Genomic DNA, 22320 nt, shown 5'->3' with positions numbered 1-22320 from the left:
CAACCCAATTATGTTGTGCTGGCCTGTACACATTTGGGAGAAATTAGCAGTTATCATTCAGATTTATATATGATATTGGTTACTGAACGGATATTTAACCAGAATTGTCAGTGCAACTCAAGCCCACGTTAGCCTACAGAGCTAATAGCCTAACTCTATGTACATATGACTGGGTAAACTCATAGGTCAATACTGTTTTTGATGTGGAGCATGTTTAGCCATGGGGTTGTGTCATATTCCATGAAGAAACCAGGTAATTATTTCTAGCACTGCACTGCATCGATCACCTATGCTTTAAAGGTAATCAACGGAAATGATTTTCCTTAGATCGTCATGGCACTGCTGAACAAAAGGTTTGTTTTCCTATGTACTGTCCATTCATTACAGGCATGGGACTGGGTAGAGGCAATTGCACCTGTTGTAACATAGACCTCATCCCAGGCCTCTGTTTACTCACTCCAAGTTACGTTTGGGTGTCTTTAGAATTCTACCAGGTCCTGGTGTTTACATGAGATTAGGTGTCCTGTTTGATTCACAGCGCTAGGTGAGGTTGGGTTGCCATGGTGGGCTCTGTTCATTCAGGAGTGTTGGGACGGAAGGTAAACGATGCGCTGGCCGCTGCCACCTGTTATTGTAGGGCTAATTAGAGCAGGATATTGCCTCACCTCAATTAGCCGGAACGCTGGCTGGGTATTGTGGGAGGAACGAGAAGGAGAGCCATCTACAGGACCTGAGCTAGAGCGCGTCGCCACTGGGCCTGGATCTGACTGTTTGTTCCCACAGAAACGTACTGAGTGTGAGTTATGGAGATGGATCGTGTCGTCTTTTGAGTCCTACTGACACTACTCTTGAAGTGAATGGGGTGGTACACCTGCTCATCAAACATTTTATTCCAAAATCATGGGCATTAATATGGAGTTGGCCCCCTACCTGATGCTATAACAGCCTCCACTCTACTGGGAAGGCTTTCCATTAGATGTTGGAACACTGCTGCAGGGACTTGCTTCACTTCAGCCACGAGCATTAGTGAAGTCGGGCACTGATGTTGGGCGATTTAGGCCTGGCTCGCAGTCGGCATCCCAAAAGTTTTCGATGGGGTTAAGGTCAGTGTTCTGTGCAGGCCAATCAAGTTACTCCACACTGATCTTGACAAACCATTTCTGTATGGACCTCGCTTTGTGCACAGGGACATTGTCATGCTGAAACAGGAAAGGGCCTTCCGCAAACTGTTGCCACAAAGTTGGAAACATAGAATGTCTGGTATACTGTAGTGTTAAGATTTCCCTTCATTGGAATTAAGGGACCTAGCCAAACCCATGAAAAACAGCCCCAGGCCATTATTCCTTCTCCACCAAACTTTACAGTTGGCACTGTGCATTCAGGCAGGTAGCATTCTACTGGCATCCGCCAAACCCAGATTCGTCCGTCTGACTGCCAGATAGTGAAGCATGATTCATCACTCAAGAGTCCAATGGCGGCAAGCTTTATTCCAATCCAGCTGACGCATGGTATTGTGCATAGTGATTTTAGGCTTGTGTGCGGCTGCTTGGCCATGGAAACCCATTTCATGAACAGTTCATGTGCTGACGTTGCTTCCAGAGGCAGTTTGGAATTCGGTAGTAAGTGTTGCAACTGAGGACAGACGATTTTTACACACTACGCTCTTCAGCACTCGGCGGTCCCGTTCTTTGAGCTTGTGTGGCCTACCACTTCACGTCTGAGCCGTTGTTGCTCCTAGACGTTTCCACTTTACAATAATAGCACTTACAGCAGCTCTAGCAGGGCAGAAATTGTACAAACTGACTTGTTGGAATAGTGGCATCCTATGACAGTGCCATGTTGAAAGTCACTAAGCTCTTTAGTAATGTTTCTATGGAGATTGCATGGCTGTGCTCAATTTTATACACCTGTCAGCAACTGGTGTGGCTGAAATAGCTGAATCCACTAATTTGAAGGCATGTCCACATACTTTTGAAAATATAGTGTACATACTGTAGACACTAACAGCCTTGTTCTCTTTGTGGATTTGTTTTATTCTTCTGTTGGACACTGATGTATCATTTAGACTAGAGAACAATCAACACATTCTATTTTTCGAGGCTAATTTCCGAGTTTGTTTTCATCATCCGCATTGCTTTCCAAACCTCTTATTTCCTTTTGACTCTAATGGTCTAAGTGGATTTTGTCTTGAATGCAATCCTACCTGTTAACATCCAATGGGCTTCAGACCCACAATGCAGTTGCAGTATGGGAGAGGCCTATTGCTGATTGGCACTAACAGCTCTCTTTCTATAATAACTCTAAATGACTAACTCCCCTGGCACACATAAATAGGCCCGGAATATTTTCAAAAGAAATCATTTAATTACATTTGCTAAGTGGTTCAGTCTGGCACGCGCTGCGTCAGGGCTTTGGGCCATCGCCGGGCGTCAGAAGGGAAGAAACGGCGTTTCAATTAGTGGGATTGCCTCATGTTGCGTCTGCTTCCACAGGCTCTGGGACTACTCCAGGACCGAGCAGCCGCTGCTGGAGACCCTGGAGCACCACTCAGAGTTCGTCTGTGGCCTGGACTTCAATCTGCAAATCCCCAACCAGGTCTGTCTTACTATTGTCTAACTATCATCGCACTGGCCCATGTATTTATCTCAGCCACAGGGCTCAGCCATTGGACCCAACTTCTGTGGGGGAAAAAACGCTTCTAGGGGTTCCGACACAGCGACATAACACAACAGTGGACACTTACCCCTGCAGGCCCAGCACGTTCACTTAGAGAAAACACTACTTCTGCCTTTTCCTGAGGTATATGTTGTACTGAAGAAAACCGTTGCATAGAGTAAATGTATCCTTAGATAGAACAGCACTGCAGTGGACTTTATATCTATCCATCTGCATTACAGTAGCCAGCATCACATTCTCCCTCACAAAGTGTTTGATATCAGTCCAGCTATCAATCTAGCTGAGGAGCCATATAATTGAAAACGTCACTCTCAGTTCTTCTTATTCCTAACCCGTACCTAGCCTCTACTGTTAGGTCTCTCATGGCTGTTTACATTGTTCAGCCTGAGAGGACTGGAAAATTGACTGATAGGATGTAATACGCTCTATTGTAAAGGCTAGTCATTACTGGGGTTGTCATTTTTCATATGACACTGATAGCCTTCCTGTATTATTCTCTGGAAAAAAACCTGTCACGCACAATTTGGCATAAACACGACTGTGGGTATACAGTGTCCATGGAGCCTGTGGATCTACACACACATACCCACATCGAACAAACACACCCACATTCCTGGAAACTTTCAAAGTTGACCAGTAAACTACCAGAATGTTGGTATCTTTCAAGGATTTGATGTAATCTATCACACGACATCTAGTGGCCCTTTAGGGTACTTCAGATGATCACAGGTGTCGAATAATATCTAGTCCTCTGTGTGGCTTTATCACCTATTAAATAAGAAAACATTTAAATAAAGAATGACAAAGCTGTAAAAACATATATATATAAAACATATATATACAAAAAAATACAGTTTTATATCTTTATGTTTGAAGCCTGAAATGTGGCAAAAGGTCGCAAAGTTCAAGGGGGCGAATACTTTCGCAAGGCACTGTATACACACACACACTACCGTTCAAAAGTTTGTGGTCATTTATAAATTTCATTGTTTTGAAAGAAAAGCACACAAAACATGTCCATTAAAATAACATCACATTGGATCAGAAATACAGTGTAGACATTGTTAATGTTGTAAATGACTATTGTAGCTGGAAACGGCAGATTTGTTATGGAATATCTACATAGGCCCATTATCAGCGACCATCACTCCTGTGTTCCAATGGCACGTTGTATTAGCTAATCCAAGTTTATCATTTTAAAAGGCGAATTGATCATTAGAAAACGTGTTTGCAATTATGTTAGCACAGCTGAGAACTGTTGTCCTGATTAAAGATGCAATAAAACTGGCCATTAGACTAGTTGAGTATCTGGAGCATTTTGATTACAGGCTCAAATGGCAAGAAAAATAGCGCTTTTCTCTGAAACTTGTCAGTCTATTCTTGTCCGGAGAAATGAAGGCTATACCATGCAAGAAATGGCTTCTGATAGGCTAAGTGACAACATTTGAGTCAATTGGAGGTGTAATTGTGGATGTATTTCAAGGCTTACCTTCAACCTTAGTGTCTCTTTGCTTGACATCATGGGAAAATCAAAAGAAATAAGCCAGAAAAAAATTGTAGACCTCCACAAGTCTGGTCCATACTTAGGAGCAATTTCCAAACACCTGAAGGTACCACGTTCATCTGTACAAACAATAGTACGCAAGTATAAACACCATGGGACCATGCAGCCGTCATACCTCTCTAAAAAGAGATGCGTTCTGTCTCCTAGAGATTAACATACTTTGGTGTGAAAAGTGCAAATCAATCCCTAAACAACAGCAAAGGACCTTGTGAAGATTCTGGAGGAAACAGGTACAAAAGTATCTATATCCACAGTAAAATTATTCCTATATCGGTATAACCTGAAAGGCCGATCAGCAAGGAAGAAGCCACTGCTCAAAAACCGCCATAAAAAAGCCACACTACGGTTTGCAACTTCACATGTGGACAAAGATTGTACTTTTTTGAGAATGTCCTCTGGTCTGATGAAACAAAAATATAACTGTTTGGCCATAATGACCATCGTTATGTTTGGAGGAAAAAGGGGGAGGCTTGCAAGCCGAAGAACACCATCCCAACCGTGAAGCACGGGGGTGGCAGCATCATGTTGTGGGGGTGCTTTGCTGCAGGAGGGACTGGTGCACTTCACAAAATAGATGGCGTCATGAGAGAGGAAAATTGTGGATATATTGAAGCAACATCTCAAGACATTAGTCAGGAAGTTAAAGCTTGGTCACAAATGGGTCTTCCAAATGGACAATGACCCCAAGCATACTTTCAAAGTTGTGGCAAAATGGCTTAAGGACAACACAGTCAAGGTATTGGAGTGGCCATCACAAAGCCCTGACATCAATCCTATAGAAAATTTGTGGGCAGAACTGAAAAAGCATGTGCGAGCAAGGAGGCCTACAAACATGACTCAGTTACACCAGCTCTGTCAGAATGGACCAAAATTCACCTAACTTATTGTGGGAAGGGTGTGGAAGGCTACCTGAAACGATTGACCCAAGTTAAATAATGTGAAAGGCAATGCTACCAAATACTACTTGAGCGTATGTAAACTTCTGATGTAAACTTCTGGGAATGTGATGAAAGAAATAAAAGCTGAAATAAATCATTCTCTCTACTGTTATTCTGACATTTCACATTCTTAAAATAAAGTGGTGATCCTAACTGACCTAAGAAAGGGCATTTTTACTAGGACTACATGTCAGGAATTGTGAAAAACTGAGTTTAAATGTATTTGGCTAATGTGTATGTAAACTTCCGACTTTGTGTGTGTGTGTACAGTGCCTTCAAAGTATTCAGACCCCTTGACTTTTTACACATTTTGTTACGTTACAGCCTTATTCTAAAATGTATTCCATTGTTATTTTTCGTCATCAATCTACACACAATACCCCATAATGACAAAGCAAGTACAGGTGTTTAGAAATGTTTGCAAAAAACAAAATTGTTAAATGTACACAAGTATTCAGACCCTTTACTCAGTACTTTGTTGAAGTACCTTTTGGCAGCGATTACAGCATTGAATCTTCTTGGGTATGATGCTACAAGCTTGGCACACCTGTATTTGGGGAGTTTCTCGCATTCTTCTCTGCAGATCCTCTCAAGCTCTGTCAGGTTGGATGGGGAGCATCTCTGCACAGCTATTTTCAGGTCTGTCCAGAGATGTTTGATCGGGCTCTGGCTGGGCCACTCAAGATCATTCAGAGACTTGTCCCGAAGCCACTCCTGCGTTGTCTTGGCTGTGTGCTTAGGGTCGTTGTCCTGTTGGAAGGTGAACCTTCGCCCCAGTCTGAGGTCCTGAATGCTCTGGAGCAGGTTTTCATAAAGGATTTCTTTGTACTTTGCTCTGTTCATCTTTCCCTCGATCCTGAGTAGTCTCCCAGTCCCTGCCACTGAAAAACATCCCCATAGCATTAGGCTGCCACCACCGTGCTTCACCGTAGGGATGGTGCCAGACGTGACGCGTGGCATTCAGGCCAAGGAGTTCAATCTTTGTTTCATCAGACTAGAGAGTCTTGTTTCTCATGGTCTGAGAGTCCTTTTGGTGCTTTTTGGCAAACTCCAGGCGGGCTGTCATGTGTCTTTTACTGAGGAGTGGCTTCCATCTGGCCACTCTACCATAAAGGCCTGATTGGTGGAGTGCTGCAGAGATTGTCGTCCTTCTCCCCAGTAGGTGGGCCTATGCCCTCTAAGGCCCACCCATGGCTGCGCACCTGCCCAGTCATGTGAAATCCATAGATTAGGGCCTAATGAATTTATTTCAATTGACTGATTTCCTTATATGAACTATAACTCAGTAAAATCTTTGAAATTGTTGCATCTTAAGTTTGTATTTTTGTTCTGTATATTATTGTAAAAAAAATAACAATCAACTTAGTGAATACCATTGGTGTTCATGAGGCTTTCAGCATGAAATAACCGTAATATTTTGACCATAGTTACGATAGATTACGATAAAAACATTTTTACATTTTCTGTTAATTACCAAATTTCCTGAAGATTCCGGTAACTTTAGTAAATGACCATTCAGCTTTGCAACCCTACACACACACAGGGTATGGCCTGTGGTGCAGTCTGCGGGGTCTGGACGGTAGTTTCCACAGTCAGGCCTGACGTCAGCACATAGTGATGGATGAAAGACAGCAGGTCAGAACTGTCAGTGAGACATCACAGCCAGGCTGTGACTCAGATAACAGCAATCAACTACTGCACAGTTCACTTCTCCACCTACATCACACACTAATACAGGGTACCTCAACTGTGCATATATTAGTAAAGGAATTAGACTAAGACATCTATATTTGTTCAATGTTTGTGTCAGCATATCCTTTTTGGATTACCTTGTGGATGATCTTGAAGTATTTTTTTCCCCTTCTTCTGGCAGAAGTACATTTCGTAGAAAAGTAGATGGCATTTAACATTCTCTTTTTATGCAGTGGGTATGGCATCTCAGTCATCCATTTAGGTCTTGTACTTTACATAATTTCAGTTAACCCTGTAAAGTTGTGTAAATGTAAACATTTTTTAAGGATATGCCTTAACTTGGAACAGCAATCAAAATTACTCAGATACACCGCTTCTAATTATTATGAATGATGACGTCCCCTGAGCCAAACTCGTCTGGGGGCTGAAAATCTCTTTCTGGCAGATGTTTGCCAGTTGCACATCTACTGCTACCAATGGAAGTCGTGCCTACCCAGCACGGCTACACAAAAGCTTGCTTGGCACTCCAATCAATTTGTTGGGATAAGTGTATTTTTTCAAGCATCAATTTTTCCTAATTTATTCTTTCAGGCACAGGTTTGTCTGTTGCCAACCTGCGGGGGTGCAGGAGGGTACGGTTACCTGTGCCAAGAAGAGGGAGCATGCAGTATCGGAGCGGGGGAAAACACCTACAGCAGTGTTTCTCTCCCGCCCCCCCACTAATGGAGAGAATAAACCGTAGGCTAACGCACACAACCTCCATCTCAACATGCCAAGAAGATACAGCCTTGACACAGCCCACTACCCTCTCCAGTCTCCACATGACTGGAAGTCTCCTACAGTACAGCCCGCAACTGTCTCCCTCTACCAACACACAGCACATCACTGCACACACCCCCATCCCCTTACCCTCACCCCAGCTAATGTGCAGAGTGGTCCCCCACCCTCCCACAGACTAATGCTGCATGCAGTCACACGTGTCTGATTGATCCCCTCTCTCCAGGTTGTGCTAGCCTCTGACCAGCTCTATTGTCGTTGTGCTGTGAAGCGCACCACACCACACAGCACAGCACAGCAGCCTCCCCTGCATAGACCCTCCAAACTGCAGCAATTACATGTTAACAGCTCCTTACAGAGGAGCAGGAGTTAAGCTGCTTGGATGCCAGGCAGGGGTAATATATCATTAGAGGGGAGAATAGGACAGATATTCTAACATCCAGACAAAATTCAGGGAGATACTCAAAGTTTTCCTCCCCTAGAATAGGTTGGAGAAATCCGGTTTTGGAGAAAGTTGAAGTATAGGATTGGACCTCTCCGTTCTCTGCCACCCAGCAGGGACTGGGGACAGGGACACCCCTCAGAGGTCATTCCTCCTCCTCTTACTCTTTTACCCTCCAGACTGCTGCAGCGCTGGCCTCTCTGTGGCTTTCACTTTGTTTTGCAGTAAAGTAATTAATGGAGGACATTTTTTTCCTTCAATGGCTGAGTCACGGGCTGGTCTGCTTGGCAGTGAGGCAGATTCTCCTCTGTAGTACTCAAGAATAATGAATTCCCCCCTCCCACCAAGGTACGGAGAGGAGAGGAAAGAGCTAAATGAAGTATGGCGCTCTGTTGGAGACATATTTCTTCAGAGCTAAATCTTACTGGCAGAATTCTATAGCACCGTGTTTGTTATTTTATGACCCTCCATACTTTATTGTTCATAAAAGCTAAATAAACTTAGCCTTTTATTTAAATATATGTGGACAGATAGGCCAGTATATAATTTGTGGTGTGTGAAGACTTTTTTGACTGCCATGCCACGGAGCTTTCGGTCTGTGGAGCTAAAAAGCCCTGATCAATTTGCCATGCTATTAAATAGCATTTTTATTGTCTTTATAAAGACTAAATGAAAGTGGACCGTGTGTAATTGAGTTGATAACCATGACATTCTGTACTTCTGATAGAGTTCAAACTAATAACGAACCCCACTAAGGCTCAAAAACATGTCTCCACATTGTTGAAAAAGCACTTTAACGCCTTTTGAGGCGTCAATGCAATGACTGCTTGAAAAGCCAATCTCCACTCAGACACTGTACTCGCAGTATACAGAGTAATATTGAAAATGTCTAAACAGTATGTGCAATTCTGTCTGAACAACAAAAAATGGTGTCCTCACACCTAGACACCATAAAATGTTCACTGCTATTATAGGAACAGCAGACAATTGTGGACCAAAACTACCCTCTACACTCTCCATCCAACTCTGAAATCCCGCCCATTGTATGAATGTGACTGACCATACAACAAGTCACATGCATCCTAATATATCATAGTCCTCTGTCTGACTCCAGTTTGAAACCCAACAAAGACACATTTTCTTATCATGTGAAATCACATGAGGACGTCATCTCCATCACTCGGATCACGTGGAATCTAATTTTGATTCGTGCAATCTGTCTTTGTGTCCACAGGTGGTGGACTGTTCCTGGGATGAGACGGTGAAAATCTACACACCTCTATGCCTGGCTGCCCCTCCGCCTAGCGCACGGTAGAGAGATCATAATTGCCCTGCCGCAAGGAACAGGAGAGAGGACTTTTAGGACGGCAGTGGGTTTCAATCATGGCCGTGGTGTTTGCCAAAGCTTCACTGCGGCTTTCATAATGATTCTACTAAAAGGGGGGCTGTGGGAACGCGTCATCCTAGCCCGCACACACAACAGAGTCTGAATACAGATGGGAAAGCGGGGATTCCTCCCCGTCTGAGAGAGAGTTTTATATGAAGGTTGCTCAACTCAAACACGTGCCAACAAAATGCCTGATGATCTGCTGTTTGTCCTTATTGTTGGTAGAATGTATGGTCATATTGGTGTATTTAGTGATAGTGTACTGATTTAGTGAGGGGTTGAAATGCATTTGATTATTTACTTAATTTCTCTGGGTCCTCGACCAAGGAGGAACAAACCTGGCCATATAACTCGACACACAGGCTTGAACTCTATCCATGATCTTGTCAGACTTTCCATTGCATTAAAATGTTCATTCTACGGATATGAAAGTAAATGTCATGAATCTGACAGAATGTTCTCTGTGCCCTGGTGGGAGAGGTGAGGGGAGAGAGCCCTAATTTAGCCCTCAGCAATCCCAGCTTTATGCTGCTTTATGCATATGAGTTGGGCTGCCGATTGGTGCAGCGTTCTAAGGCACTGCATCTCAGTGCTAGAGGTGTCACTACAGACCCTGGTTCGATTCCAGGCTGTATCACAGCTGGCCGTGATTGGGAGACCAATTGGGTGGCGCACAGCAGCCTTAGAGTTTGGCCTTCATTGCAAATAAGAATTTGTTCTTAACTGACTTACCTAATTAAATAAAGGTTCAATAAAAAATAAACGCTGTTGAGGCCTGAACCAAATGTTCTCTGGAGACTGTTTTTTGTGTGTGTGTGGTGTGTGTGTGAGTACATTTCATAATAAAAGTGACTGCACACAGGCGAGCTGTCTGGCATTGCACCAATCTGAAATAGGCTCCAACCCTCTTGGAATTAGTATTTTGCAATCTTCTTTGCTATTGCTTCTTTTTTTGCATATAGACTGAATTCATTGTCTTTCACCGGTTTATTATTTTGCCTATGGGCCTACGTTTATTTTAGTGTTTGTTTGTTTTAGTTTCTTTATGCTTGTCTTATCAAGATTTGCTTAGCGCTATGGACTAAATGGCAATCACACTGGATGCATTCTTATCACACATAATTCCTACTGGTCGATATGGGAAAACTTACAAGGGAAATATATAAACAGAGTGTGCCTTTCTTTGCTTAAAATTGTATTTAATCATGAAACATACCAACTTTATGCCTATTTTATTTTAATGATCCTCCATCATTTGGATTTTTCACACTGGAAGCTGAATTGTCGTGGTCAAAATCAATCTACAGAGATATATTTTTTTAAATACACCAGAGACAGTAATGCATGGTTGAGGTAACACTGTAGAGAAGGGTTCCCCTCAACTTCATGTCCCTTGAAGAAAATTAACTGGGTCCATGTGCCCTGGTCCCCGTTCATCGTGGCACTACAATTTAGTCTAATTTACGCCGATTTCATGCGTTTGCAAAGCGTTGTAATTGGTCCGAGGACTGCAATATGTAAATAAAACAGACTGGTAAAGTCCTTCAAAGTAAGTAGGCTGGTTCCTACGTCCGTTATTGTGGGTAAAAGGCAACCAACCACAGTTGCGGCAAATGTGTTATTCAACGTGGCAACTTAAGCGCTCAAGTGTTGCGCTCATGCAGCTCTGTTCTAGAGGTAATATACTGTCGGGTTTACCCATATGCACTGTAGTTTAGTTCTTTCACAACAGCTCACCTCGCAGTCTCTGTGCTGTATCCAACAGCATGTGACACCAAAGTAAGTAAGATAGAACCTCACGAACAGAAAAGGTGATTTAATTGATGAAAAACGCATATTCAAACATTTGCGTCAACATTCCCAAGCGTTTTTATCTTCAACGTTTTGGGACCAGCCTCTATTTGTTTTACGGACCCGTTGTATTGAAAGGTCCTGCTTGCAATCGATTTTTTTCTTGACATTAATAACTTGGACATTTACAGCTGTGCTCTCAAGGAGAAAGGCTGTACAGTATACACTTTATTCAAAGGGACTAAGCGCACAATAAGGACTCACCGTTATTTTTCTTGCTCTTGCGTAAAGGGAAATTCAAGGCAACCATGGAAGTTTGTAAAGGTCGTTTTCTTGGTATCTCCGTCGCTGTTGCTCATGGATTTTTCTCGGGATCGTTGAACATTTTGCTAAAATTTCTCATCACGACTTATAACTTCAACTACCTCACTCTCATCCAGTGCCTCACCAGCACATTGGCGGCGGTTACACTTGAGATACTAAGGAGACTGGGAAAAGTAGACATACCCCCGTTCAGCCTCCAACTAGCCAAAGTCTTCGGAAGTGTTTGTATTCTGTCCACATTACAGTCCACTCTGACACTATGGTCTCTCAGAGGACTGAGTCTACCCATGTATGTGGTTTTCAAACGTTGTCTACCGTTGGCCACCCTGGGTATCGGCGTGTGCATTCTGAAGAACGGAACCCCATCAGTGGGGGTCATAACGGCGGTGCTCATCACTACCGGAGGAGCAGCTTTAGCTGGTAAAATTACACGTATTATTATATTATACTTATACATCAAGTTAAGTAGGAACGAAACATTATGATGTATTCTAAATGCCTATCCATATGGTGCATATTACGCAGTTAAAAGTGGTGAGTCTTATGGGCTTCAAATTACTGCATACAAGCGATAATTCATCCTAGAGCCAATATTACAAATACACCAACCTGCCCACTGGGCACAGACGTCATTTCAAGGTTTTGTTGTGATTTAAGTCTGGTTGAGTTCTCAACTAACTTGAGTTCAAGAAAAACACAAGTCACTATGTCATTGGATTTATATATATATATATATATTAATCAAAATTCCCTTTTCAGTTGATTACTTTTTGCAAATCCAATCAGTTTTCTACGTTGATTCAATGTCATCACATATGTATATCGTTTTTTTTTTAATGACGTGGAAACTTGATTCAACCAGTTTTTGCCTACTGGGGATTACAACAAAAAAACAAGTTAAGAAAGTGATTCGTGTTTTCTAAAAAGGTGCCATTGTAAAGTATACAGATGCAGAAGTTCTGAATGTTGCTGATACTGTGAGGAAAATGCGCCACCTTGCTCTGTCCCCATTGCGCCATCATATGGATAGGATGTGTTAAAGATGTCTCCACACTACTTTATAATAACTTTCAGAAGAGCCATTACATCCGCACCGCAAATTGGCCAGTGTTACCTAGTGTTGGTTTTTCAGTGTAAAATTTCTAGACTTGATTCAAGAGTTATCTGTGGAGTTGGACTTATCACACCCGTTATTACTGAGATGGTTATTCCAGTTTAGATGGTTTAGGTAGTCTCATTGAGCAATCTTCCTTACCTTGGCAGTCATTCTGAATGCAGATTCCAATAGGAATTACATATCACTTTACAAGCCAGCATAAACTTGCCTGATTTGGCCTCCAAACAAGGAGTTTCAGACCACTGCGTTAGGCGTCAAAGTAAGGTCTTATGATATATGTAATGTGTTGCTATAAAGAGTTTAATTTCAATGATAACATATTCACACGGGCACTGACTTGATGAAGGCTACAGGACTGAATGCCATGGAATGCAATAACCATGTCACTATCAAACACAGTCATGGATGGTACTGGTAACTCCACAATTCATGGAAAGGCACACTGGGAAATATGCAAATAAGGCTTTACACCCTACAGTGTTAAAGCAACACCCAAAAACGAGTTACTACAACACTACAGGGGTTAATTCTCTAACACTGAGAGTAATAGCATTAGCTCTAAGCAAAGTGTTAGTAAAGTGTGGACCCATATAGACTGAAAAAGTGTTATATTTAACACTCAGAGAGCTGATTAAACACTAGATAATTTTTGACAATAAGAAAGTTTTGAGAAAAAAAAGTAATCGCGTATTTTCTTTTGCTGTTCTCTCACCACTGTGGTTCTTATTGTGACACGGTGTCTGTGTTAACTCAGGGTCTGGTGACGTGACGGGTGACCCGTTTGGCTACGTGACGGGCGGCCTGGCTGTGATCATCCACGCCTCCTACCTGGTCCTGATCCAGAAGACCAGCATAGACAGTGAATATGGCCCCCTCACGGCCCAGTATTCCATCGCCATCATGGCCTCCCCAGTTCTCTTAATCTGCTCCATCGTCAGCATGGACTCCATCAACATGTGGAGCTACACGGGCTGGAGTAACCCCTTCATCTCTGGCATCTTCTCCATCTGCATCATCATCGGCTGTGCCATGAACTTTACCACGCTGCAGTGCACCTACATCAACTCAGCCGTCACCACCAGCTTTGTGGGCGTGGTAAAGAGCATCGCCACCATCACAGTGGGCATGGTGGCCTTCAGCGACGTGGAGCCCACCAGGCTGTTTGTGGCCGGCGTGGTGGTCAACACGGTGGGTTCGATCACCTACTGTATCGTCAAGTACTTTGAGACCAGGAGGAAGACCCTCTACCAGGACCTGGAGGAGCAAAGCAAGGACGAAACTCTGCCTGGACAGCCTTACATCGAGAAGAAGCCACCCAACGGAGACCTGGAGCCCCTGCCCAATGGTCGCAGAGGGTCTGACGGAGGATTGATCGAAGGATCTATCCCCACACAGGAGCACCTACTCAATGATCAGCGCCTCAGTGACTACCCACCTCAAGACACCAGCAACAGTATGGAGTTTGTAGAACTCCAGAGAGAGGCCTTCCATAGCGAGAACCGGGCCAGCCCGTCTGTGAGTGACAGTTACGTGGGGGTGTGGAGGTCCATCCGTAACCTGAAGTTCTTCAAGAAAGACACCTTAATAGATAATATGGAGGTGCAGAGCCCTTGATGGGGAATCTCTATTTTCAAAGGATGCATGTTTTGTCAGTCCTTTATGTTTCTATTTATTTGTAAGACTGCTTTGACATTGCACACTGATGAATGTTTTTGAGATCCGTTTTTTTTTTTGGCAAACATGCTCTTATGGAAGCAAAAAAATATTTTTAAGAAGACGGAATGTTCATATGAACTGGATAAAAATACTGACTATTCTTTAAAAAGAAACATTTGTTTTAATGTTTTATATTGATTTTATCAGTTATATTAATAACAGGTGAATAATTGATAGTACATCGTGTAAGGTTGAAATTTATATGTTATGACATGTTATAAAAAAAATATGAATAATTTATTTGCACGTAATGTTACTGCCTGTCCTGATTCTGTAAGGTCCATGAATTGTGATGTTTGGCAAGCGAAAAGCAATAGCAACTGCCATTTGCATGAACAATGCAAATGTCAATTTACACCATTTTTATGAGACTGTTCCACTGGGAAGTTGGCTTCTTCTTTATGATAAAACCATTAGAGTGAAATGCATGGTAATTGTTTTAGCCATATTGCCTTTCCATTGAGGAATCTTCTTGAATTACCAACAATAGATAGCTGTTGTGATAAGGTTCACTTATTATCAACGCTATATAGGCGTACTGAAAGCGTCTCCCAGGGGCAGATTGTGAGGACATCATTATGGGTAGACCACATCGATCCTTAATGTCAATATTAGATTGGAAAGAGAATTACTTCTGTCTCTACAGAACACATGGCTCATTAGTCAAAGTAAACCACAACAATTCCCGTAGAGAAGATCTGAGCTGTTGAAGAAAACACAGCTATTTCACATCACCCCCAAGGAGGATTCCTGTGTCGTGATTCAAAGTAATACTGTATACATATCTGAAAGCTAATGCATTTTCCAGCATGTTTTAGAATACTTCCTTATCTAAATGCATGCAGTGAGAGGATGTTTGTGTCCTTCCAGAGTACCTGCAGTGGAGAGGAGAGGGAGAAGCGTGAGCAATCTGTCCCCCTTACCAACCAGAAAGAGGCCTGCAGTCAGCACTTTAGCTGCAGGAAAATCCATCCCAAAGTGCCTTTGAAATCCTTCAGTGGGACTCTGGAAGTACAGATAGACCAGGGGAAAAAAATAACCGGACTTGGAAAATAAAAAATAAATAGGCGATTCTGATTGAGAAAGGGGAGTTTTTTCCACATCCTCTCATTTTGGGGGGAAATAGAGATGAATTCAGACAAATGTACAGGAAAGGAAACAACATGCACACATCGGAGTGGTTTTTGAATTAAACAATATTCAACATTGGATCGTCTGCTGCACTCCAGTATTGTCTACTTTCAATTATGTTATCTAGGTGTTTCTCTATGTAGACCACTGATTGTGGAATCAATCACAGAGTGATAGTTAAACACCTCATTAACCAAATCTGCATGGATTCTCCATACAATCCATACCATACAGCTACACTTTCTAATGTTGGCCTGCCCATCAACACAGCCTCTGTCTCATCCTCATTTATGTGATAAGCAAAAGGTACTTTAATAAAAATGCCATCTTTTTAGGAGACGTTCATTCCCATTTCCCATTTTTGCTAGCAAAAAGTTTACTGAAAGTATTTTACTAAGAAATGCCATGGTAGAGAGAGAGGGGGAGAGAGAGTCATATTTCCATAAAATGGAAAACAAAGCCTGTAATGACACAATTTCTGGTGAATTCAATAAATGTGAGATTGAACATTACACGCTATTGCAATTATTCAGGAGGAAGATATGGCTGAGAAACATCAGGCGTAGGGACTTCAGTCTGCAGAAGTCCTTTGAGGACCTGAAGAAAGGGCCATTGTGCTGTGTGTGACGAGCACTTTGAAGAGTGTTTTATTCTGATTAAGGTACGATCTATCTTTGTCAATGAAATACATTTCAGTGAAATGATACTGAACTTTTCTGGTAAAAAATGTCTCTTTCAAAAGGGTTCACGGAAGACACTGTCCTCAGAGGCAGTACCTACCAGAATAAATAGCTGGAATCCACCCCCTCAATCTGCAACAGATGCACGACGTAGTCTAGAAAGAAGTAAGCCAACTACAAAGTTTGTAGGTATAAAGTCTTGAACAGGTATAAAGTCTTGGTATATTTTTGAAGGAGAGGACAGGGAAGCAGATATATGAGTTTTAGGTGAGAAAGAGAGGGTAGACCCAGCTCCAGCAGAGGAAGCAGCAGATGCTGAGTTTAGTTCAGCTGGTCTGCAGGAGGTGGTCTGTCAGGGGACAGAGGTGGTAGAAGGCATCCTCACGAGCATACAGGAAGCTCAGGTGTCAAAGGAAGCAGCATGTACCACAGTTGTCATGCAGGAGGGGGCCTTCATCCAATTGAAGGAGGTCTACAGTATAATAATAATAATAATACATCCACAGTGGTTAATTGCACACACATTGAAACAAAAATATCACAGATGTTACTTTTTTAAGAGAATACAGTTCCTGGAAAATAAGCTGTTAAAATCACACAAAAACAACCGCCAAAAGCAAAGCAGGCATGCCACAAGACTAAGAGCCATCAAAACCAAGTATGTCGTCATCTTAAAGATTGGAATAACACACATTTTGACTTCTAATAGACAACAGTAGGATTGATTATACAATTATATGGTGATTTCATCATGCATATATACTCTTTATAATTTGTAGAACAAAATAAGATCCAATGTTGGAGGGCATGGAGTCACTACCTCCACATCTAAAGGACTACTTCAAACTACATTGCAGTGTGCAGAGTTATAAGAGAGGGCGGAGGTTCTCTGTGGAGATTAAACAACTTAGAATACAGCTGTACCACAACAGTCCTTCCATTCCTGCAGGAAAAATTATCCTGCCATCCCTAGTACCCTCCATTGGTACCTTGCCCGCACCATTGGTTGTTTCGCTATATTGGATCACTCCAATATATTGGTATCACTCCGCAGCGGAGGGATACATCCGAGGTGAGGATTTACTTCCCTGTACACCTGTGTCACGGCTGGGTCCGCCCGTATATATATAGACCCCATGGCGACGACACAAGGTTCTCTTTCTTTTTCTCGGCGGACGTCCGTATGGTTTGAGGTACAAACTTTCTGAAGTTTGCTTGGTAAGTCACTGGTAAGTCTAATATATTGCGTGGAAGTATACTCACTGGCTGTTTGCAGTCTGGAGAAGCTGGCCATATGGGCAGCCCCTCCTTTTGAGTGCTCCACTCTGCGCTGGTTGATCTGTATTTTCCACCCGTGGTTTTGTTAGCGTTACACTACGACTCTGTGTGCAACCATTAGCATGGTGGCTCTTGCTGCCACAAACTATCATTTATTTTACACAACTTGCCAACTGACTTGTTCTATGTGTGTGTTGTGAATTGCTTTAACATGCTGTTGTTCTTTCACCTGCAGAGTGTAAGAGTAGAGTGGTGGGCTTTCCACTACATTGAGACATTCACTTTGGAGTTCCTTAATGTAGTTACTCCATCATATGGTGCTGTTTTCACTGCTTGGATATTAAACCAGTAGGTAATATTGCAGTTGGCGTAAAACAAATCAATCAAATCCATTACCTGGTTGCAGTTTTTTTGTCTGCCTGCTTTCCCACACGGGTCCCATTTTTTGCAGAGGTACTGGGTAATTTATCCCTCACCAGGTTCCTATTCCTCCAAGCGGGTCACTTCATAAGCTCTCCCAGGGCATCGGACCCCTGCTCCATGGCCTTGTTGGCTTGACTGAGCTTATGGCTTCCCTTTGTGGCAAGTGTGATGTAGGCATCCCCCCTGGGGATCTGCATACCTCGTGTTTGCACTGCCTGGGTTTAAGCCACGTGGAGAGGGCGGTGGAGCGCCCTACTGGATGCCTATTTTGTGTGGTGTTCTCAGAACGCCTGCGCCTGGCGTGATTGGAGGCCATGCACAAGTGGGTCGGCCAGGCTCAGGCTCACCTGGGAATGAGTTCCCTCCCTCAGGAGTGGTGTGCCAGCAAGCTGTTAGTCCCTCTACTGGGCCCAGTAACCCTACCAGGAAGTGTGGCTGGAGCCACCGCCCATCTGCTGCCAGTCCTGAACGGGGGCAGGAGTCGGACCGCTGGAATCACCTTGAATGGAGGGCGCATGCCCTGTGTCAGGAGGTTGATAGCTTCAATAGCGACGACAGCTGTTCCCTGTTGGCCAGTGATAGGCTGTTCCTGGGCGATGATGCTGGCACTGTTCCCCACCATGAGCGGGGCTGACAGGTCATCAGGAGCCTACTCACTCGGGTAGCCACTGCACTGGACATCAAACTGGTGGACAGTGATGACTCTCCATCTGTCCCCATCCCTGCTGAATTCCGTGCGGCCTTGCAGGAGAGCTGGGCCTCTTCCAGGGGGCGCTTCCGACTCAGCAGAGAATGGACCATGGAGCTATGTTGCGGGCGCAGAGTCACTCTGCCTCAGGGAGTACCCAACCATGGACACTATGATTGCTGCCATTGTCCTCCAAGGACTGGGAGATTATAGGGCGGAACCCAGAACTGAAGCCGGGATCCCCCCAGAGTCTTTGATGCAGACTTGAAAGCCACATTTGGGTCTCTCTGCTCTCTTGGCCACCTTACCAATGCAGCCATGCTGCTGCAGGCCTCCCCCCATCTCACTATCCTGGTGAGGAGAACAAAAACAAACAGAGAAAAGGAGAGTCATACAATCCCTTTATCCCAGGGATCATCAACTAGATTCAGCCGAGTGCCTTTTGTTCTTGAGCGGAGGGCCAAATAAAACCGCCCATGGGCCAATTTCATCCCGCAAGTTGGGGGAACCCTGCTTTGTCCTCACTGTCACTCAGAAACTAATTCCAATGTCTGCCTGGAGATGATTCTGATCAAAACAAAACGATTGTAAAATAATTTCAGTTCCAACACCTGGTTCTAGCTCGTTTGAAGTGTAACCATGCAGCACATTAATTCATGCAAACTCTGTTCGTATATGCTCATCCTATACCATATGCTAGCTACTGTTTGCTATTTTTCTGGCACGTGCAGAATCTGATTTATTGATCTACAGTAGCTAGCTAACGTTAGCAAGCGAATCGCCATTTTGCAGAAAAATATAAAATATACTGTATGTATCGAACTAGCTACTATTTCTCTCTTGCCCATGTGAAATTATAAAATGTATTAAGAGAACAGTAATGGGTTAGCTATAGTTAATAAACTAAATTATATTTTTTGCAAAGTTAGCTTAGCCATATCGCGCAAGTTGACTGCTCCATTGCTCCCGTTCTTTGGATTGCATCTTCCCAGGTCCCGGTAGTGTAAGATAAACTCTGTGTTGTGTGTATTGTCAGTCTGCCACCAACAGTCTGTGACCTGTGGGTCAGAGCGTGAAATTCACCGTCCAAGTCTGTGTGACAGCTTTCCCCTACCTATCCCTTTTATCATAGGATATTGGTCTTCCTTGTCTTGTGCTGACTTAGCCCACCAGCTAATGTGTGTGTGTGTGTGTGTGTGTGTGTGTGTGTGTGTGTGTGTGTGTGTGTGTGTGTGTGTGTGTGTTGGCCACATACTCCAGTGCAGACCATGTCAAAATATCAATCAATCAAATGTATTTATCAAGCCCTTTTTACATCAGCAGAAGTCACAAAGTGCTATACAGAAACCCAGCCTAAAACTCCAAACAGCAAGCATTGCAGATATAGGAGCACGTGGCTGGGAAAAACTCCCTAGAAAGGCAGGAACCTAGTGTTGTGTCTTTGGCTATGCCGGATTAAGTGATATTACATGCTATTCTATAAGATTATTTCTCCATAATTAATATCACCTGATTGAGCTAATCATGTAAATGTAATTAACTAGAGAATCGGGCACCACGAAGGAATATTTATAGAGCTGCCCGCCTGTCCCACATCACTACTCTGGACGGCTCTGACTTAGAATACGTGGACAACTACAAATACCTAGGTGTCTGGTTCGACTATAAACTCTCCTTCCAGACCCACATCAAACATCTCCAATCCAAAGTTAAATCTAGAATTGGCTTCCTATTTCGCAACAAAGCATCCTTCACTCATGCTGCCAAACATGCCCTTGTATAACTGAGAGAGAGAATTAGAGGGAGCATACTTAAATTCACACAGGACACCAGATAAGATAGGAGAATTACACCAGATATAACAGACTGATATCAACAGACTACAAACTTAGTACCCTGAGACAAGGTGGAGTATATCCAAAATGCTTTTGCGTTCTGAGTTGGGGCCATCTAGCACTCCCTCCAACATGGGGGATGCAACAACGGACTCAGATAGCCGTGATGATGACCTGATCTCCACTCTGGCATCCAACCAGCACTTTAGTGACCAAGGTGATGAGATGCCCAACATGGTGAAGGAGGTGCCAACCAATGTTGTGAACCCATTCAGTCTCAACGCTAAAGATGGGTCAGAGGAGTCATTCCGAAGTTCTGATCACACGGAGTCAGAAGAAAGCTCTGCCTCACTACGTGCAGCCCTGAGTGCAGCCTTAGCTAGGATAGAGCTTGATGACCCTGCAGCTAACCTGTTCTTTTAGAAGGCTGTGGCAGCTATATTGTTCAGTGTGCAACCTTCACCAGCTTTTCTTACAGAGCTTCAGAGATACTGGGCCGACCTGCAGGCTCTCACCCACCACGGCAAGGATAGTAGTACGCTATCTGACATGTGCGATGCATAACAACATGGGCTGGACCATATGCCTAAGGTGGAGGAATGCATAGCAGAGCTGATGCTCTTCCCAGATGAACCCCTGAAGGATGACATCCGCTGCCCCAGATGAGCTGCCGTCACATTTGGAAATCCCTTTCAGTGCTCATGCTAGCACAGAACAGGATGCTCCAGCCGGAACACGCAGTCCTGGATCTCTGCAACCTGAAGGATGCATCTCTTCAAGCGTTTGCGTTCATGACCAGAGCTCTAGGCAGAAGTCCACCCTAGTTGTGACTCGTCGCCAGGTCTGGCTTGCCCGAGCCCCAATGTCCTATGACTCCAGTCGGACGCTGAGAAAGCTCAAAGTAGTCCCCAGACTGCTCTTTGTCCCTGCAGCTGAGCGGGCCATTGAACGTAGAAAACAGCTGAGTCAGGCTACAACGCTGTGGAACCCACAGTCCAGAAACCAGGCATCGCAGAATCGTGGCAGAGGGAGGCCTGACGGCCGTGAACATCACCACTCTCACTTTGCCCAGCCCTACACACGCCCTTGGCCCCACCACCAGGCTACAAAGGTGTTCGCCAGCCCCAGATGGCGATGCAGCTACCCCAGCCCCCCAAGAGGCCAGGGCCATGGTCACCCCCCACCAACCCCACAAACAGGCGTGGAGGCAGAAAGGGAATGGCGTTGTTGGCCAAGTTACCCAGCAGCACCTGGCCTCCCTACAAGCCATTCATCTCCCAGGCAAGGTGAACGAGGTGGTGTTCTTCTTATCATGCCAGAAGCCTCCTGGGGGGATGGAGACTTCATCCGCAAGTAGTGAAGATGATATAGCAGCAGTTTGGACCAGCACACCTCAGAGCAAACATCACACTGCTCCCTCTGGTTCTCTCCCCCTGGGCATGGATGCCTTAGCCCACACATGGCCAGAGGGCCTACTGTATGCTTTCCATCCGACCCCCCTGATCTTAGCAACGCTGCACAGGGTCTCTCAAGCTCAGCACAGGCTGCTGCTTGTAGCCCCCAGATTTCCAGCGAGACCCTGGTTTCGAACCCTCCTCAGTCTTCCAGAGGAAGAACCTTGGCAGCTCCCTCACAGACAGGACCTGCTCTCACAGTTGGATGTCAGGATATGGCATCCCAGACCAACTACAGCTATGGGTGTGGCCTCTGAAGAGCCCAACCCTCTACAGATTGGCTGCAATCCTGCTATTATCGAGATGTTACAGAAGGCCAGAGCCCAATCAACCAGGATTATGTATGCTGGTCGCTGGAAGCTCTTTACCGAATGGTGCTCTAATAAGGCGGTCTCTCTGCCTCGAAG

General features: G+C 44.1%; 2 protein-coding genes across 2 annotated transcripts in view; both read left to right on the top strand.

Moving 5' to 3' along the window:
- Positions 1-10276, top strand: part of pex7 (peroxisomal biogenesis factor 7) — a 31673-nt gene extending 21397 nt beyond the window's left edge. The window contains exons 9-10 of the mRNA XM_024377951.2: positions 2493-2595; positions 9324-10276. Coding sequence (XP_024233719.1) covers positions 2493-2595; positions 9324-9404 — 184 coding nt within the window. The 3' untranslated portion in view covers positions 9405-10276. The remainder of the gene's footprint in view (positions 1-2492; positions 2596-9323) is intronic.
- Positions 10277-11065: 789 nt separating this feature from the next.
- Positions 11066-16007, top strand: LOC112218069 (solute carrier family 35 member D3). The gene is made up of 2 exons (XM_024378666.2): positions 11066-12011; positions 13463-16007. The coding sequence occupies exons 1-2, from the start codon at positions 11576-11578 to the stop codon at positions 14320-14322; spliced, it is 1296 nt and encodes a 431-aa protein (XP_024234434.1). The 5' UTR covers positions 11066-11575; the 3' UTR covers positions 14323-16007.
- The last annotated feature ends 6313 nt before the right edge of the window (positions 16008-22320 follow it).

The sequence above is a fragment of the Oncorhynchus tshawytscha genome, linkage group LG18, assembly GCF_018296145.1.
Source record: "Oncorhynchus tshawytscha isolate Ot180627B linkage group LG18, Otsh_v2.0, whole genome shotgun sequence".
NCBI lineage: Eukaryota > Metazoa > Chordata > Actinopteri > Salmoniformes > Salmonidae > Oncorhynchus > Oncorhynchus tshawytscha.
The sequence above is the reverse complement of the archived record's forward strand: the minus strand, read 5'-3'. Positions and strand labels throughout refer to the sequence as shown.

Coding starts and splice junctions, on each gene's coding strand:
- LOC112218069 (XM_024378666.2), top strand. CDS start 11,576: ATGGAAGTTTGTAAAGGTCGTTTTCTTGGTATCTCCGTCGCTGTTGCT. Junction 12,012..13,462: donor CGGAGGAGCAGCTTTAGCTG/GTAAAATTACAC, acceptor GTGTTAACTCAG/GGTCTGGTGACGTGACGGGT.